The sequence below is a fragment of the Gossypium hirsutum genome, chromosome D12 (assembly GCF_007990345.1).
Source record: "Gossypium hirsutum isolate 1008001.06 chromosome D12, Gossypium_hirsutum_v2.1, whole genome shotgun sequence".
NCBI lineage: Eukaryota > Viridiplantae > Streptophyta > Magnoliopsida > Malvales > Malvaceae > Gossypium > Gossypium hirsutum.
Genome location: NC_053448.1, coordinates 31499212 through 31514513, shown reverse-complemented (window position 1 = coordinate 31514513; position 15302 = coordinate 31499212). Strand labels below are relative to the sequence as shown.

Genomic DNA, 15302 nt, shown 5'->3' with positions numbered 1-15302 from the left:
ATTCAAAAAGAAATTAATGTTTGTAACGAAGATGAATTTAATAAAAAAAATAACGATACTAGCAATTGGATTTATATTTTTAAATTTTAAAAGTGATGAGATTAAATTCTTTAAAATAAAAATAAAGAGATTAAATTCTAAATATAAAAAAAATTGAAACTAATTTATTGGATTATGAATGTAATGGTGAAATATGAGTGTTCTTGATTCTAAAGCTTCACTATTTAATTTTATTAACTTTGTCAGATGTACTGTTTGCAACTAGGCGTTGTGCAACTTTGTTATACATATTTTGGTTTATAATTGAAAGTTTTAGAATATTTTGAGACAAAGTTTAATAAAATGATAAAAATATAAATTTATGAATAAAAAACTAAATATTAACAGTATTTTATAAATAAAACCAGATCTTTTAGGGATTTATTTTTGAAGTCTTTCTTTCATAATATAAAATTCTATGTAAATTTCTTAACTTCTAATGGTTTTATAAAGTCGATTATTACTATAGATTATGTAGAAAAACAAACTGAAAGAACAAAAAAATTACTAAATTTTGTATTGAAATCATTCGGAATCGAAGTTAAGCGGAAAATTTAATCACATAAAAAATCAATCTACACTGAGAAACATCAATAGGAAAACCAAATTTATGACGATTTTCTTTTAAAGCAAATTTATAAATTCATGTGTAGAAGTGAAGGGCACTCCTAAACAGCCCATTTTGATTTACAGACGATAAAAAGAAAAGGCTTGACCACTGCTTTTTTTGGCTATTGGCAAAAACTTAGAAGGAAAATTCCTTAGAATGAACTTTTTCATAAGTTTTAATGTTACGTAAAGTACTATACAAGCTGTAATAGCATGTACAATTAGGTAATGTTTTTGTAATTAGTGTTACAGAAAATATTACTAGTATAATGAATAATGTGTAATATGTAATTGAATGTTGTATAATTGAATAATGTAATTACATAGTATTACAAAAACTGTAACAACTTGTGTAATAAAGAGTTTTTATTTTGTTTGTCACCATGACCCAAAAAAAGAAAAAACAATTTCCCGAATAAAAATCGAACCTCCAACTATAAGAACATGATTAAAAGATACGGTGAACAATCACTACACCTAGATAATGTTATATAATGTTTCTAAAAATGTGTAATTGCATAATTAGATGAATATTACAAATTTGGTAATAAATTGTATTATTAGAGATTATATGAGAAGCATTTAACAGTAAATTTACCATCCAAACTAAATATTAGGGAAACCCAAAGCCCATATAATTCATTACTGGATGGGGAAAAAAATTAGGTGGATGCGTCATGTCTAGAGAGCTTTTAATAAATGATGATCAAACCCCAAGACTTTATGCGTCTTACCAAAGTGGGACACGATAGTGATGGGCAAAGGCAACGAGTGAGCCCACAACCACCACCAGCTCCTTCAAACTAAACACTACATCGCGTCTTCTACCCCCAAATACACCCATCTCTTCATACATGGACAACTCAAAAACCAATGACAAAACTGCTATTCACCACCACTATTGCAGCAAACTTCAATCAAAAATACCAGCGGATATAAAGTTCCATTCCCATACTAATCCAAGCGATGCTACCACAAAAAAATACTGTATGGTTAAGGAAATGCTTGGCTATCGGGTCTGAGAAGCTTTATTTTCCTATCATCACGAAGATGACGAACCATTATTGGTTTGTTTAGCCACATAAATCTGCTTCATCTTTGAAGTGGGGAAGTTCTTGTCTCCACCCATGGATTGGTTCCTTCCTTGGAAACCTGTTCTACGTTGGGTCCATTCACCCGCTCCATTCTTTTGTGAGACCGCATTTCCTCTCTGATGATTATACCAGGAAGAGTTACCATAATGCTGAGGAGAAGCTATATTCTTCTGCTGGGAAGAAGACTGAACAGCCTTAAGAGCAGTATTTGTGCTCTGCCTACTACTTCTAATGCCATCATTCTTGCCAGCATCAGCAACTTTAGTAAGGGACGGGCTTTTAGTATCATGTTGTGCAGAAGCAGCAGGGATGGTGGAGCTAGATGGTTCCACCAACCCTAGTTCATCGGGCAACTGGGTTATGGTTGCATCTGTTGCCACAGGAAATTTCCTAGAGCTGTCAGAGGATGCTGATGTTCGGGAGTCTGAGAACCTATTGCTACTCAATGACTGGTCAACAGGAGGCCCATGGCTGAACTGAGAATGTAGTACACCTTCTGCCTGTTGCTGCAATGGCATTGAAGGTGCAACAGACTGCATAGGTGAAGCCGGAACATGAGACCAACGAGCTTGGACAGACATGTCGGGGGTCGACTGAAAGAAAAAGTTTCAAGATATGCATTAGTCAGATCAGAAGGAAAACAGGAAAGGGAAAAAGGGAGATACAAAAGAGTGCATGCGGGTGATGGCAAAATTGTCAACAGTACCCCCCGCCCCAAAAAAAAAAACAAAATCAAGCATTAAAAGTGCACCTACTCATCAAACCCAGCAATAACATTGACAACTACATCTAATAACATCCATTTAGACCACTCACTTTCCAGTAAACAAATTTATTTGGTAGAGAAGGATAACCACTCCAAAACAGAAAATAGAAAAGACCACCCTGGTTATTATAGATGCTGGAAATTTAATAGCTTTAGATTTGCTCAGAGTTTTACCTGGAAAGGAGAAACATCAAACATAGCGAGCGGGGATGCAACGGGCAGAAGAGGTGACACAGGGCCAGGGGGAAGATGCTGGATTTGAGCAGGTATGTTGCTAGAATTCCCCTGTGATGCTGTCATATTCAAATTGTTCACATCACCTTCACCAATTGCAGAGGAAGGGGGGTTGTGCTTCCAGTCAGGTTGTTTTCCAGATGGGATGTAGGTTGTACCCATGAAACTTAGTCCAAACTGCCCAACTGGAGCAAAATGGTTGTACACAACCATATGTGGTGGACCTTGAACCCCAGGGATACCTCCAGGTGGGGTGATAAAATGGCCGGTGAATCCTGTTGGAGGACCATAGAATGAATCTACTCTGGAATGGCATTGTTGCCAGGTCCCTAAGGGACCTGAAGCAGGTGTGCTATTCTTCTGGGACTGCGATTGGGTAGATGAAGATTCCTCATGAGGTCCTAAGGCAAAAACTGGACCCCCCATCATGGGAATGTCATAGAAGGGGAAGTGCGAAGGAGGGCCTCCAGGAAAATGAGAAATCATCTGGCTTGAAGAACTCTGTGGACTGGCTAATGGAGGCCATAAAGAAATTGGTGGGTTCTCAACAGAAAGATCTGCAGGAAGAGAAACACTGAGAGACTCTTCAGCCTTTGATTGACTTGCTAACTGCTGACCACCATCACCTGCAAGACAGATGACAAAAAGGCAATACGGGTTAACATCCACACAAGCAAAAACACACATGACTCCTACAGTGATGGCAGATCTTACCTGTATTAATAACATCAATGTCTACACCTCCAAAACCTTTATTATCTGAAGCTGACACGATGCAAGTACTCATTCCATTCCCTACAATCTCATCACTAGATATGGCAGCAACAGCAACAGCTGAAGCAGCTGCTTCAGCTTCACAGTCTTCCATATGGACACAAGATTCACTTGCATGTTCCTCTTTTTCGAAGAAAAGGGCGCAATCTTTCTCGGCTGCAGAAAGATTGCAAGGTATTTGAATTTCTGATCGAGATGAACCTGGGAGGCCGATCCCATGTGAAACAGCACGGCTGCTAGGAAGAATAACTGTAGGAGATGTAACTGCTCCTGTATAAAGTGATGATATCCTTCAGATACAGGGCAACAATAATTCTATGAGTCTATATAACATCAGTAGATACACCAACCAAATTGTATTTTCTCCCCGGCTAGCAAAGAATTTATTGGACTTGTAGCATTAGAAAATGACTCGTCCTTCAATAGTATGGATGATGGTGGCGGCATGCTGGGGTCGGTAACCGAGCTATTGCGATCTCCAACGGGAGCACAAGTATCGAACTGAACAGGCTTCATAGCATCATCAAGTTGGGTCTGTGTCAATGTCATCACCTATAGATTCAACCAAATCGGTTTCAGACTTCCACAGATTTATGGTCCAATCATATTAGAAGAATGAGTATCAGCATCTACAAGCACAATAGTTTAGAGTACACTCGGGCTAAAAGGAAATATAAATGAACCCATCAAATATGCCTATAAGCACCCTGGAAACACAATATAATAGTAAGAAATGCACATACAAACATGCATGAAGGTGTGCAAACACATGTATAAAAAGATAAATCAGAGCACCGCACAGACTGAACTCAATCTGAACCTAAAGATGTTGAAGAAAATTTGAGAAAAAAAGCAAACAAGAGAAGTAAGAGCTGACTGTGTTTATGGATGCAAATCAATCTGATTCCAAAGTAAAGATAAAAACTCAAGAGAAAACTGCGTTGTAAGATAAAATAAAAAACTTCGGGAAATAGGACTCAGTGAAAACTCAAGAGAAAACTGCATTGTAAGATAAAATAAAAAACTTTGGGAAAAAGGACTCAGTGAAAACTCAAGAGAAGATGCACAAAAAAGAAAAATTTGTAAGCACCAGAACCCCATAAGTCTTACAGATTTACTAGACAGATGGCAACGTTAAACTAGAACAAAAAGTTAACATGTCGGTAAATGCAGTTATGCATACCTTCTGATTAATGCACGAATTACCCCACGAACCAAAAGATGCCTGAACATTGTCAAAAACCTTATTCTTGCTCTCAAACATCAAACCTGATACCAGGCTTGGTCCCCCGCCCGAAGTGGTTTGAACTGAGCTTGGCTGGAGTGACCTGTAGAAAATCAGCAGAGTCAGCAATCTGCATGCATATTTTGTATATCAGTTATTTTTAGGCGAGATGTATACTTCACTGCCTGCGCTCTTATATCAGCTTGTACATCAATTTTACTGGCATGAGTACCAATTGGAGCCAAAGGTTGGGATACTGTATTTACACCAAATCCTGCTGATAGTTCAGTATTTGCCAGATTATGTCCCTCGGAGGTGACAAAATCAGTGCGAACATTGTTCATTACTCCATTAGCTGAAGCAGAATTTCTATTTGAGCTTTGTGGGATTGAACAAGGTTTACGTGGTGGCTGTCAAAAAATAAATGAATGATGTTAAGCAACTTAGGGTGGGTTTGGATGGGCGATTGAGTGCGGTGCGTTTAGCTTACTTTTTTGTCTCACGCTACAGTGTCGCTACAGTATCTAATCTCACCACTACCGCTGTTTTTACACTAAGTGCAGGTAAACGCACCGTCCATCCAAACTCACCCTTAGTCTTATTGCATTGGACCAGTAAAAACAAACGAAAAAAACATGTTATAGTAAAGTGAAGAAAAAAGTTAAAGTTCAAAGTATTACAACCTTTGCAATCCGAGACTTAGCTTTGATTTCTTTTTCTCTCTGCTCGCGCCGGTCATTCAGCACTTGCCTCTTTGATCTGACCTCAATGAAATCATCTTCATCGCTGGCTGCTTCTATTCCAGGTTGCTCATAAACACGCACTATGCCACTTATCAAAGGAGCATCCACATCTTCCTTGATATTCCTCTTAAGATTACCTTTACCAGAGTATGTGATATTCTGACTCCTCATCAGTGAACCTTTTCCCAATCTCTTCTCATTCCTGTTTCCTGTTTCCATCTCCTGGGAACTGCCTAGAGCTGAACTTGGGCATTCAGATTCAACTGTCTGTTTTGACTTACTCACCACAATTTTCCTCATCCTATTAGTTACGGAAAATCCAGTACCCCTTCCATTGGCACCAGAATTTTCATCCAAACCTACTTGATTTGTGTGGTTTGAAGAAATGATTCCAGAAGGCTGCCTCTTACCAGAATTTTCCCTAATTCTAAACTCTGTTCGAGTGCATCGAGGCCTCCTTTGGTATCCAGTAGAGTCTTTGCGAGAGGATCCCGAAGCAAGAAAACCTGATCTTGAGTTAGAACCTTTAGCTGTAAAGACATACTTTTTTCCCCTATTATTATAAGTTTGGCCCCTTGGTCCACTTAAATCTTCCTCTTTTGAAACTGAGTGAGATGATGTCAGAACAGTTTGAAGTTCACCTTCTGATTGTTTACTAGACAATGCTTTGAAGTTTCTATGAACTGAATTCTGGTGCCCCCGGTATTCAGAAGAGAAACCTGACTTGAACCTAGTTGCACCAATATTTGAAATCTCAACAGTACCATGCTGTGTCAGAACACTTTTTCTGCTTTCTCCAGCTTGTGTGGAACTTTCGTCATTCAACATGTTGTCATGCAATAAATGCAAGGACCTCAGAAGACCAGACTGGTTATCATCCAAAGGAGATGAAACTTCACATTTCATCATATCAAACCCAGAAGTATCTTGACTGGGTTGAACAGGCAGAGGAGCTCCAGGGTTTGGGTTTGGGTTTGGGTTCAGGGAGAAGTGGGCTGGAACATTTTGCAGGACAGAAGACACAGACTGAGGAGCTAAAGGAAGCAATCCCTGGGAAATCGGAGATGTATACCTTAACTGACCAAACTGAAAGAGAGGTTGTGATGGGTGCATTTGGGTGACAGATGGGGGGCCAACCTGAGGATGCAGATGAAGAGGCATCTGTATGGAGCCAATCTGTATGGCTGGAACTGGAGAGGGTATTAAAGAAGGGCCTGAAAACAGCCCAAATTGGAGCTTAACAGGTACTTCGGTGTGGTTAGTAACAGAAGTAGAGGTAGGCATGCTAATCTGACCAGAAGATGAATGGGAAGCCATGTTGACAGAATAGGGGAGATTATGCTCTGTCGATACACCAGTACAACTAGTAGCATCCACATGATCAATCAGCTGAGATGCAGTTGATGCTTGAGGAGAGGTATTAGGCTGAGTAGTCAGATCCTGCACTCCCTTCTCGGTTTCTTGAAGGATTCTAGAAGAACTATCTAAACCCTCTGGACAAGGAGCATCCATGGACTGAAGGATTTTTCTATCACTATGCATATCATCCAAAGATATCTTTTCTTCAAGAGAGCCAATAGAAATCTGTGGTATCACATATGCAGAGTCCTTCTGTGAACTTTCAAATTCATCATTTGGCATGCCAACCTCAACCCCATCATTGAAGCCTAAGACCAAGTTGTCCATCATATCAGGGGACTCATTATCCTCTAGATGCAACTCATCTAACTCTCGAGTCAGGTCTATATTACCATCATCTCCTTCATGCACTTCATCTTCTTCCAGATATCCATCTCCATCCTCATCATATTCTTCTTGCTCCTGCAACAGTTCATTGTTATCAACAGTCCATTCCTCATCATCACCGGCCGAAATAGAACTTGATGCAGTCCGCACATTCTCTTTCCCAGCTTCAGACTGTAACACAAGGGGTTTGATTTCCGGCCTTGACAAGTCAACCTCTTTATTCTCTTCAGCTGAGAACATTGCAGAACCTCCAGACTCATCCAAGTCATCATGAGAAAGATGAATAGGAGAAACAGGGGGGCTTGAAACAGACAGAGATGACTGTGAGTCGCACCTTGCTGCATTGCCATCCAATTTCTGAACCTCATTATCACTATTATCAGGCTGAGTATCTATAATTCCTTGCTGTCCAAGATCATCTTGCTGACCACCATCATAAATGATCTCCATGCTAGATCCACACCTTGTTGCCTGATTGTACTGTACCTCATTTTCTAGGAATGTTGATGGACCAGGATGCTCATTCTCACCTCTATATGAAGATTTCTGCATTGAGGGCATAGATGGAGGAGGTAAAACACGAGGTTGCCTCACAGAATATTGTGACCTCCCAAAGGAATAAAGCCCATCATCCTCAGGGTTGTGATAGAATCTTTCATGGTAAGGCGGATAAATATTACCACGAGAATGCTGCCCCCATGTCACATCACCATAATTAGCAGCAAGATTCTCATGATATTCAGATCCAATCTCAGCATTTCTACCATAATGATCAGCCCCAGACCCATTCCACCTCTGACCTTTTGGCTGACCAAAATTATCTAAACCGGGTTCAGGAACCCCTGCTCTAAAGTGAGGCCTGGATGACATGTACGGAGATGCTCCCTGAAACTCTTTCCTGGGAAATGGTCTACTCACAGTAGATACATCTTGCCTGGGGCTATGGTGTCCATTCTCTATCTCCTGCCCAGTGAAGGCAGAGTTGTTTCCATACTCAAATACATCTCTCTTCCATGAATTAAAGGGCTTATCTCTATCTGAAAATGAAGCAGCAGCATAAGACAAGCTAGGCCTAGAAGCCGTCTCAAAGGATCTATTTAGACCAGAAGAATCAGAAGAAGCTGAAGTTGTGATTCTTTCCACCATCCTTTCACCATCTTCCCAATCACTCACACCTGTTGCTTTTGATGCATCTGTTTCTTTTGCCATCCCTGGTATTTTCTCATCTGCACTGACACCCTTCACTGCCTCAGCCTGCCTCTTGGCAATCCTTTCTTCCAACTCTAAGAGTTTTTGCTTAGCAGCCTGTTTTCTTCTTTCCTCCTCCATAACTATCCTGCGTTTTTCCTCTTCTCTGGCTATTCTCTGTTCTTCTGCCCTTCGCAAAGCATCTAACCTCTCTTGTTCAGCTCTCCATGCAGCTTCCCTGGCCTCTTCTTCTAACCTTCTCTGCTGCTCTTCTTGTTCCCTTGCCAACCGCTGTCTCTCCTCTTCTTCTCTACGAGCTAGCTCCAGTGCTCTCTCCTGTTCCTCAATAATTCGCTGCCTCTCCTGTTCCTGCATTTTCTGCACTCTCTCAAGTTCAGCCTCAAATGATTCCCTGACAGGGTCATGAAAATCAGTTTGCTTAACGGTATCTTTCTTCTTCTTAACAACCCCAACAAGGTTTGCAGAAAAAGGATCCCATCCAATAAATCTCGTGGCCCCAAAATCCTTCACCAAAGGGTCTTCTAGATAAGATTTTTCGTTCTTGGACAAAGGCCGTTTGTCTCTACTGAAATTTAGTATAGGATCATTAAGAGAAACTGCTTTCCCACCCAAAGGAAAAGATGGTTTTGATAAAGAACTGTTCTGGAAAGCATTGCCTTTGTGTCTATTGTACTGTTCATTGCCATAACGCTCCCTTGTACTCCTCTCTGACCCTCTACTACTAAAAGAATCTGCGGAGTTGTTCCAAGCTTGTCTTCCTCCATTTCCATAACTCAAATCCCTCCTTCCATTATCACCCTGAGCATTGTCCCGGAAAGACAAAGTGTACTTATTTTCCTTTTCTCTGTTCATACTTGAAGGCCTTGTGCCAACACTATTTCTGTCTCTAGCAATCTCTTGAGTTCCAATTCCATCTTTAGGAAGAGGAGAAGATGCTCTCCATGCATTTCCTTCCCGCACTTCTCTACTTGGTAGTCTTGCATCGATGCTGTAAGGGTCCAATTTAGCGACTTCACTGGAAAGTGTTCTTCCAGTATCATTGTCACGCAGTCCCCTCCTGTCAAAAAGACCGTGAGCTGGTTTATCTGGAAGTACACCAGCCCTTGGCATTTCGAAATCTCTATCCCAGTACGCTTCAGTTTTCGAATAGCCCTGATCCCTCCTGTGGTCCGAAACATGACCCGTATCACGCTCATCATCAGCCCAATCAGATCTTGGATTCAAACGAACCAAAGGAAGTGGCCCCGGGAAGTACTCATCCTGCTTCCTGCCTTGTTCTAATAAACGAGAACCACTTGTACGACGAGCTTCTCCACCTTTCTCACTCAATTCACTGTCAACGGCAATTCGCCCTGACCGCAATTGAGGAAGCATATCAGTAACTGAATTTGAACGCGATCCGTCCCCATGCTTATCAGACAACTCCTGACCTGCCATCGCCAATTGCTTCTGCTTCTGATTCAAACCATCTGTCTGTTTCTTTTCAGCCCCTGATACAACAGGTAATGCTGCTTGCAATGAAGGAAATTCCTCTCTCTTCAAAACTGTAGCTTTATGCAAAGGCAGAAAACCTATCGCTGAAGCAGACGTGGAGGAAGTTGACCCTGACCTAACAGAAGGCGGCATATAAACACCACTACTTACCTTAGTCATCCCATCATCAGCATTCAAACGATCAACCCCGTCATTCACATGATCATCACCACCAACCAACCCTTCTTTCTCCTGCCAAGCAACTGAACCGGGTTTAGCCCATCCCATTCCGGACGAACCAGGCCTTGGCCCACTCACGGAAGCGCCTCCACAGGCGGGCACACCACCGGGTCCCAAAGAATCAAATCGCTCATGTTCCTTTCGCAATGATGGTAAATTCAAGGGGGGTGGAACAGATAACTTGGACCCACTCTTTTGGGAGCTACGAGGACGTGAAAGAACCACCATTCCTCCACTGCCAGCACCGGCACGTACCCGATTTGACTCATAGGAACCCGAAAGATGTGAATGGTAGTGCTGTTTAGATGATTGTTGGGCATAATACTTGTTCAGATTCACTGAAACGAACTTATTCCCGCCACCGGAATTTGCCATGGGAGGGTCCGACCCGAGCTGTTAACCCGTTTGACGGATGCCGATGATCCCCGCCAAAGTATCAAAGTCCTAACCCTAGATTTTCCCTCCCTCAATATTCCCTGATTAAAATAATTATAAGAAACACAATATAAACAAGAATAAAAGAACAGATCAATCTCACTGTAACTACGAATTGAGAAGGGGGGATCCAGAATTTTATTCTAGTTTCTAATTAGGGCTTCGGTTTTGTATGCTAATTTCTATATTTTACTTTTATTTTTTTAAAAGGAAACAAAAAAGGGAAGAAAAGTGAAGCGTAGGATAAGGACTTACCTCCAGATGCGTAGGTTAGAGACATGAGATGCTAACGTGCGCACTCCAAAACCGGATAGCGAGAGAAGAGTTGGAATGGGAGAGATGGCAAATCTATATAAATATAATTAATACTAAAACATAGATTTAGAATATACGTACAATAACAATAAACAACCAAATATATTATTTGAAACTAATTAATCATAATAACAACACATAAATATGTACCATATTAAAATAAAAAATAAATTAAATTATAAGTAAAATAAAAATTAAACACATAAATACATATGATAAAAACACTAAATGCACTATAATATTAAAAAATATATAAAAATATTAAAATGATGATTTAGTTTAATGGTAAATTTAATATTTTACTAATTCAATTGGCACGTGTTTAAATCTCATCATATACATATTTTTCTTGGTTTTTGTTAAAATAAAAATACTAAAATACTCTCAAATAATATGACTCACTTTAAATACAGAAGGACATTTCCATAATTCCCTAACCAAGTTGGTACTCGGTTAACCCGTGACACCAACTTATTCAAAGATTTGACTCATTTTAAAAATGAAAAGACATTTCTATAATTTTCTAACCCAATTGGTACCCAGTTAAACTGTGGCACCAATTTAATCAGAGGTTTTATTAATAGTATAAATATACAACTAATGGGGATAATAATTTATGCATGTTAAAATAAATATGTATAAATATATCAAAATGAAGCTTTAGTTAATTGGTAAATTTAAGATTTTACTAGTCCAATTCGCTCGGGTTTAAATACAACCATATGCATATTTTAATATTAAAATGAAGATATTCAAACATTCACAAATATTATAACTTATTAAAATTACAAAAGGACATTTTTTTAATTTTTTAACTGAGTTGGTGATCCAGTTGAAGGTGACATCAAATCAATAAAACACTTAATAAATAGTATAGATATACAACTAGTGGAGATAATAAATTGTGCATATTAAAAAATGTATTAAAAAATCAAAATAATGTTTTGGCTGAACGGTAAATTTAAGGTTTTACTAATCCAATTGACACAAGTTTAAATCCCTTCATATGCATATTTTTCTTAGTTTTTGTTAAAATGAAAAGACTAAAATATCCTCAAATCGCGTGACTCATTTTAAATACGGAAGGACATTTCTATAATTTCCTAATTGAGTTGGTACCTGGTTAACCCGTGACACCAACTTAGTCAGGGATTTGACTCATTTTAAATACAAAACGACATTTCCATAATTTCCTAACCAAATTAGTACCTGGTTAACCTGTGACACACCAACTAAGTCAGGGGTTTTATTAATAATATAGATATCCAGCTAATAGAAATAATAACTTGTGCATATTAAAATAAAATTGTATAAATACATCAAAATGAAGTTTTGATTGAGTGGTAAATTTAAGATTTTACTAGTCCAGTTGACTTGATTTTAAATCCAACCATTTGCATATTTTAATTGGTTTTTATTAAAATGAAAATATTAATATATTCACAAATATTATAACTTATTTTAATTATGGAAGGGCCTTTTCATATTTTTTAACCAAGTTGGTAACACGGTTGGGGGTGACACCAACTTAATAAATAGCATAGATATATACAACTGGTAGACATAATAAATTGTGCATATTAAAAAATGTATAAAAAACATCAAAATAATGCTTTTAGTTGAGTGGTAAATTAAAATTTTATTTATCCAATTAGCACGAGTTTAAATCTCTTTATATGCATATTTTTCTTGATTTTTGTTAAAATAAAAAACCTAAAATGCCCTCAAATGATATGACTCATTTTAAATATGGAAGGACATTTTCATAATTTCCTAACCAAGATGGTACCAAAGTTAGCCCGTAACACCAACTCAGTTAGGGATTTTATTAATAATAGATATAATACATATATATATAAGTGCTAGTTGTAAAGAACTTTTAACCCCTTTTATGGGTTAGTATTTGGTACATGATCTGCCACAATTTGCTGTGGCAAATTAGAGCCCTTTCGATACTTAAGGAGTTTGTTTCCGGACCATTTTATCAGTATTTCAATTAGTTTTCCAATTTAGTATATGAGATGCAATTTTAGTAAAATAAGCATTTTTACGTATATTTTGGTATTGTAACAACCTGGTGGGTCAATATGGGCCTAGGGTAGGATTGATGTGTCAATTTAGTGTGCAGGACATCGTTTTCAGGCCAAGGAGCACCAAGGACGACATTGGTGTCGTTGGCCACCTATAAACGTGTTATCATTTATAGTATAAATCTCACACCAAAATTATATAAAAGTAAATCGATGGTATCTGCAAGTATACGAGTCAAATTGTAATATACTATTTGTGTTACAACGGAACACAGAGAAGTATTTTAAGGATCGTACCCAAGGGAGGATGGAATAAGTCTATTGAAAATCTCTTTACAATAATAAGTCTAAATAGTAATAATTAAATGCTATATTGCGATAAATCATAAAAAGAGATGAATGTAATAAATTAAATAACTACAATAAATAAACGATAAAATACACAAACAACTAAACAAACTAAACCAATCAGGAAGATTAACTCGTTTTAGGAGTTGTAATTAACTTCGAATTAAGGTTTTAGGGTGGATTAGCTATCAATTAACCAATTATTACCTCTCAACCTCTAACTGATTAATCAATTGGTTGATACTCGCTTATCTCTCGACCTCACTTTCTCAACCAGGATAAATGTAAATTTATCTCCCGATCTCATTTAACATATGATTACTTCCTAGGGTTATCAAGCCTAGGGTTTAAGAATGTGTAATTTAAACCAACTAATCCTATCGAGAAACCCTAAGGGATTTAGCCACTCATAATATTTATAATCTTAATCTCAATTGAAATAAACATGTAAACAATACAAATAAATTGAAAGAGAAAAGAGATTAGAAAAATCTTGATTTGATGTCGATTAGAGTGCGGAGTAACAAATCTCTTGATTGGAATAACGAATATTGTCGCTTGCGAAGGCAAATAAACTAAAATACTTCGATTAAATAAAAAAAACTCTTGGATCAAAACTGATTCCAAGAGAGAAGAACAAAGAGTTTATGAAAAACAAATGAAAACTTAATCTAATCCTACTCTTAAACTAAAAGGGTTTTTTTATGCTTTTAAGACGACTTAGTTACATCAAACCCTAAGGTTTTATTTATAGGAGTGTTGGCAGCTTGAATTAGGTTTTCAGCACGTCCTAGGTCTTCGTATAAAGTTGATTGTGTAGAAAAAATATCCCCGAAATACTTGGGCATCACGTCGGGTCTATGTCGCGCCATGCAAGGCCTATGGTGCAACACGACATAGGTTTTGTGCCTCCTTTGGTTCATTTCATTCTTTGACGACTTGAGAAACTTGTGCATCACTTATTCCTTGCTCTTATGTCAATTGGGCCTATAATTCATCATCCTACACACTTATTTACACCAATAACTACCTAAGGTGCCCGTGTCGGCCTAATAGGTCACAACACTTACAAAATTTGTTAAAAAATACTTATTTTTCTAACCTTTACTATGAACTACTTAATATAGAAAATGTAATAATTAATACTAAAAGTACTAGAAAACAAACTCTTTAATTGCGAAAATAGACTGAAATTACTACTACATTTGACGATAGGTCAAATACCCCCACACTTAAGTCTTTACTTGTCCTCAAGTAAATTAAACAAAAAACAAAAAATAAACATGCAATAAAAGAAAATGTACTTGAGCTAGCTTGATACAGGAAATTTGATAGAAATATGTTAACAAGATAGTATAAATAAACATATAACTCTAGCATGATATACAATTGACTCACAATTCCTAAAATTAGACGACTTAGTTCATTAAGTTATAAAACAAACAAATAAAAGAATATTAAATATAAGTTTCCATCAAAACAGATATATAAATATACAATTATGTTCAAATGAATATAAGTAGTAAAAATATCAATCCTTGGCAAAAATTTCATCCACATAAAGTACAATCTAAGTCACATAGGACTTTTTGGCTTGTAATGTTCTGCGGCTTAGGTTGGTTCGAAATTTAAAGAATAGGCTTTGTCGAAACCATTTTTTAAGAAAGAAAAAAAAAGGGTGTGTCGACTTTGAAAATAAAAATGGGAGTCGCCACCGATCCTTTAAAGAAGTGTGATCGGGTCACCTTGAAAATAGTTTTAGGTCTAGGAATTTTGAGAGAAAGAAGGGTTCGGGAGTCGGTTACATACGAGGAAGGGTTATCACCCTCGTAACGTCCAAAATTGGTACCGAGTTGATTGTTCAGTGTCTTAGTATTGAGAATTTGAAGAGATTTTAAAATACGATCTTTCCCCTTTTTTTATTAATGTTAATTTTATAAAAGATGCATGGATAAATCGATGCAGATACCAAAGACCTCCTTATCTTAGAGTAATAAAATGGCTCACCCAATACATTAGGGC

At 37.7% G+C, this 15302-nt stretch overlaps 1 protein-coding gene across 2 annotated transcripts; it reads right to left on the bottom strand.

The window, feature by feature from the left end:
- Positions 1-1104: 1104 nt before the first annotated feature.
- LOC107945731 (uncharacterized) lies at positions 1105-10772 on the bottom strand. 2 transcript variants are annotated; one of them, XM_041107921.1, is made up of 7 exons: positions 5422-10772; positions 4919-5151; positions 4700-4844; positions 3867-4068; positions 3457-3786; positions 2683-3368; positions 1105-2335 (listed from the first exon to the last, which is right to left on the bottom strand). In XM_041107921.1, the coding sequence occupies exons 1-7, from the start codon at positions 10525-10527 to the stop codon at positions 1691-1693; spliced, it is 7347 nt and encodes a 2448-aa protein (XP_040963855.1). In that variant the 5' UTR covers positions 10528-10772; the 3' UTR covers positions 1105-1690. The 2 variants fall into 2 exon arrangements, with proteins under 2 accessions (XP_040963855.1, XP_016735323.1); XM_016879834.2 differs by having other exon boundaries at positions 5425-10772.
- Between the last annotated feature and the right edge of the window lie 4530 nt (positions 10773-15302).

What these genes read in the sequence shown, in the direction of transcription:
- LOC107945731 (XM_041107921.1), bottom strand. Translation starts at nt 10,527, where the DNA reads ATGGCAAATTCCGGTGGCGGGAATAAGTTCGTTTCAGTGAATCTGAAC. An exon ending in ATTCGTGCATTAATCAGAAG is followed by an intron (nt 4,069 to 4,699) that starts GTATGCATAACT and finishes TTGAATCTATAG; the next exon opens with GTGATGACATTGACACAGAC. An exon ending in CATTGATGTTATTAATACAG is followed by an intron (nt 3,369 to 3,456) that starts GTAAGATCTGCC and finishes TCTGTCTTGCAG; the next exon opens with GTGATGGTGGTCAGCAGTTA.